The sequence below is a fragment of the Phalaenopsis equestris genome, unplaced genomic scaffold (assembly GCF_001263595.1).
Source record: "Phalaenopsis equestris unplaced genomic scaffold, ASM126359v1 Scaffold001027, whole genome shotgun sequence".
NCBI classification, from domain to species: Eukaryota; Viridiplantae; Streptophyta; class Magnoliopsida; order Asparagales; family Orchidaceae; genus Phalaenopsis; species Phalaenopsis equestris.
The window spans coordinates 256,136-260,740 of record NW_018165466.1 but is presented as its reverse complement, the minus strand read 5'-3'; the positions used below and the strand labels follow the sequence as shown (position 1 = coordinate 260,740).

Genomic DNA, 4,605 nt, shown 5'->3' with positions numbered 1-4,605 from the left:
TGTGAAGTTAGACTAGTGGGACAAACATGGGCATTTGAATAAAGTGGAAAATATCTTGACAGGTTAGAGTTCAGGCTATCGTAAAAAGTGTCATAGCAGTACACCAGTCTGAAGAGTAAACTATATTTTATACTAAATAAAATATTAAGCAATGTGAGTCATCTTTTAAACCCTAGGTATGACAAAGCATTACGTGATGGGATATACCACTTGAGTGTGTAAAAGTCACCTCTAGAAGCATTTCTACGTAGTGGATAATTTTGGGTTAAGAATACTAATGAAAATATAAGTTATTTAAGTGGAAGAGATTATAAAATTTCTTAACAAGAATGAAGTTGCACTTGTAAACATTGAGGTGGCTTCTGATGGAACGATTACAATTTTCATTTGAAATTTCAATGATAAGTGTGTTTGCATGGAACCATTCTCAGGATGGGTGATATTCTAGGAAGTTAAACTCGTGAAAAAAAAAGGTTGCACACTCTTATCAACTAAAAATAGAAAAACTAATTGTGGGTTAATAATGAATCATATCAAGTCTTCCAAATATGTATACTTCATAATGAGAATATTAATTATTTATATTTCTATGAATATTATGAGTATTCATTTTTTATAGCATGAGTGTATGTGCCACAAAGACAAGAATCTAGAGCTTTATAAAAGAGACCATGATTATCAAGTTGATCATCTCAAAAATAAAATTTTATATTACAACATGAGGTAATAGAAACAATAAAGAAAGAGATGATTTATGAATTAGGATCATAGTACATAGCTTATAATGCCTTTTTTTTTTTCATTTTCCCTATTATTTATATGAAGAAGATGAGTTGTAAACAATGAGGCACCCGATTGATGCAATGACTACGAATTTACAGTCACATATGATTGTTAAATTATAATGTATTAATCTGAAATACAAATAAAAATCAATCAAATAGAGCAACAATAGATGAATTTGCAATACTAAATAATAATAAAAAAAAATATGGCAAAGAAGAGAGCAAAGGAAATGTGAAAAATGAGGATGAAAGAGAATGCGACAAAGAGGAGATGAAGTGAATTAAAATATATGTTGAAAAACCAGGAAGAGAGAAATGGGACAAATTATGTGATATGTGGAGGATGGTCGACATCATAGAAATGTTACTTTAAATATTTTCATCAAAAAATTGACATTTTGATGATGGCAAACTAAAAATATTTTGGCAGATTTTTCAATAAAAATTTTGAAAACTCTAACTTTTTTTTTTAAATGATACACTTACGAGTCTCCATCATTGCAGATTCACTGAATTTCTTCAAATTGAGAAGACATCATAACCTGTGAACATTTTTTAGTGAATTCTCTCGATAAAATAAAATATAGTGAATTTTGAGTTCCAAAAAAATAATTCTCACATTAGTTTTACAAGTTGATATATTCTTATTTATAGCAAATTATTTTTAGATAATATCTATTTCTTATAGTGACAACAAATTTTCATCCCTTGTCAATATCATTAGCCTTCACCACCTTAAGAGAAATCTCCAACATCCTGAATTCTTATATTACTCTATTTCTTAACATTATGAGGAAGACCTTACTTTTATAACATTAGCTATACTAGCGGATCTTACTTAATCGATTAGTCCAGTAAAGTTTTCCTCTCCATTTTTTTTTAGAAAAAAATCAAGTGCCCTTTAGATATAATAAACTTTTTATGTTCAAGCTCACAAGTTGAACTTATGCCGATCGCGCTCACAATCTAAATTTGAATTCAAGTTAGTCTTTGGATTTGTTAGTTGGGCTTGGCAAGTTGTGACTTGAGCTCGATTCACTCAACGATCAACACATTCGTCCCATGGCAAGTTTAGCCCAATGGGCCTTTGTTGTCAAACCTTAATTGGTCAAGCAGACTTGAACTTGAATGGAATTATTTAGTTGCACGAATATATTCACTGAACTAAAATTGCTTTTACACACATGCATCATAAACACATAATAAAAAAAGGTAATCTTTCAATCTTTCCTATTTTGGTCGGTGCAAACCCTTGGTAAATAAATGTCTCAAATAGAAATGGGTAAGTAATTATAATTAGCACACGCGCGCGCACATTATATTGTTTGATTTTATAGTTCTTGCAATTGCATCCTTTTATGAATGTGATTTCTAGTGGTTATATCTGACATTGTCAAAACAGCTCATCCTTCATGGTCAGCTCTTATTCCGCTAGATAAATAATTCGTGTTTAATTTGTTCTTTAAGCAGATCTAGATTTATAAACAAGCCGAATTTGAAAAGAATTTTATTTGATTATGTTCAGCTCATTTTGACTCAAATTAATTAGATAATTAAATAATTAATATTAATTATAATCTTTTTTTTTACATTAATATTTTAACGTTACATTTAAAAATTATTAAATTAAATTTTTAAAATCATTTGAGCAGAAGATAAACCACAAATAAACAAAAGAAGTTGATCAGAGTCAATACAAACATGATATTCACCAATCATTACAAACACGAGCGGATCTCAAAATTTTTTTTTTTTTTGAATTACATTATTCCAAATAAAAAAAAATTTAATATCAAATATTTATTGAAATATACTAATTGTTGTTAGCGTTATGTGTGTTATTTTTAATATTTCTAATATAATTTTCAAGTGATATTTCCGATTTACAAAGTAAAAATTAAAAAAAAAACATTTTTTACAATATAATAACACAAAATTGTTTATAAAATATAGATATAAAATTAGATATTAATAACAACCAATCTCCCACTCTAAATAAAAGAATAAAAAGAAAAAAGCTACAACCAGTAATTAGACTGCGAAAAACAAAAAATAAAAATAAAAAACTCCGGTCCAACCACATAAACCGGCCAGCTAATTCGCAATTTTGCCGAGCGGGCTCAGTGGCGCTGCGGCGGCGCATCAAGGAAGTTTGGGCGCAGCGGCATAGAAGCCCAGGGAGGCGATACGCCGGCGATGGTGTTGATCGGTCGAGCAATGAAGCGTTTTTCTCCCGCCGCCACTGGCGGCGGCGGAGTAACACGCTCACATGAGGGGCACATGGTGAGGGTGGTGGGAGGAGTCATATGCATATAAAAATGCGGGGAAAGCTTCAGGGCTCGAAGCTCCTGAACTTCCTTCTGAAGCCTGCGATTCTCCTCCGTTAGATTCTCGCAGCATCGCTTCAAGAACTCGCAGTCCACTTCTGTCTGCTTCAGCTTCGTTCTGAAAAGCCATCAATACAGCACAGAGTGAATAAACTTTTTAAGCACTTCATGAAATGCTTCTATAAGTGAGAAGAAGAGGAAGAAGAACTTGAAGATGACTACCTCGCTCTTCGATTTTGAAACCAGACTTCTACTTGCCGGGGCCGGAGATTCAGCTGCTTAGCCAACGCCAACTTCTGCTTCTGCACATTTTTAACAGCATAAGTTCAAAAAATGTTCTTTTTAAAACCCCAACATTTCAAAACCTTAAAAAGTTTTTAAAAATGGAAATCTAAAAAGCTTATCCTTTTCTTTTATTAGAATCTTGTTAGGGGAGAAAGAGATCTTTACAGGGTTAAGTGTGTTATGCTCCTTGAAGCTCTCCTCCAAAACAGCCGACTGCTCCTTCGATAACCGCAGTTTCTTCCTCGCCCCTTCGCCATCTTCCTCATCACTCCCACCACGGGAACACTCCTGCTCCCCTTCAATAACCTCGCCGCACACAACGAAAGGTCCGGCGACCCCATAACCGCGTTTCCCGCCGGTGCTCGTGTTCGATACAGAGCTATTAGGAGAAGAACCACCGGCATCATCCTCAAACTCCCACTCCTCCATTGGAGCACGATTAACATCGATTCCACCCATTAAAATTAGCCCCTGCTCCTGCGGCAATGTAGCGGGAGGCATTAGGTTTGATTGAAGAGGGCCAATGGCATCTGAAGAGCTCAGACTCAGAGTGAGCCCAAGATCTTCTTTTTCGACCAACATCGACTGATTTGTGTCGAATCGCTCGCCTTTGCTCCTTCTCCTTTCCTTCTTCGATTTGTGCTCTAGGGTTGCAGAGGGAAAAAGGAAGATGGAAATAGGTAAAAGTGTGAACTTTGTGGTGGAAAGAGGAATGGAAGGCTGTGTTTGATGAGCCGAGAAGAGAGGAATGGTGATTTAAATAGGAAGCAGTGATTGCCTTTTTGCCTTAGTACGGCAATCATGGATGCTAAGGGATGAGCTCTACAGTTTGGTTACTTTAACTGCAGTAATATTTGAACTGTGGTTAAGCCATGTGGTGAGGTGGGGCCGGGGCATGTCGCCCGCCGTAGTCGGCGGCTCCAGACAACTGTTGTGTTGGCAGTTGACTCTGCTTCTCTGAAGTAATCACTTCCTTAAAAGTTATAGTAAAATAATAGCATTTTGTTTGGATTGATATATTTGATCTATTATGGTTGTAATATAAGTAAAATAAGTCGCGCGATGTTGATCGATCATTCAATCATTCGCATCAAATTAAATGCAGAATGGATTGCGTGCGTTGAGATGGACGGACGAGATAATAGAATATAAATCATCCACTGATCTACATAGATACAAGTATGATTAATGCAAGAGTACTAGATCCT

The 4,605-nt window shown here is 34.9% G+C and overlaps 1 protein-coding gene across 1 annotated transcript; it reads right to left on the bottom strand.

The window, feature by feature from the left end:
* Positions 1-2,783: 2,783 nt before the first annotated feature.
* On the bottom strand, positions 2,784-4,138 carry LOC110032778 (homeobox-leucine zipper protein HAT4-like). Its single transcript, XM_020736531.1, has 3 exons — positions 3,563-4,138; positions 3,335-3,414; positions 2,784-3,230 (listed from the first exon to the last, which is right to left on the bottom strand). Exons 1-3 carry the CDS (start codon positions 3,977-3,979, stop codon positions 2,906-2,908), a joined length of 822 nt encoding a protein of 273 aa, XP_020592190.1. The 5' UTR covers positions 3,980-4,138; the 3' UTR covers positions 2,784-2,905.
* Positions 4,139-4,605: the final 467 nt, after the last annotated feature.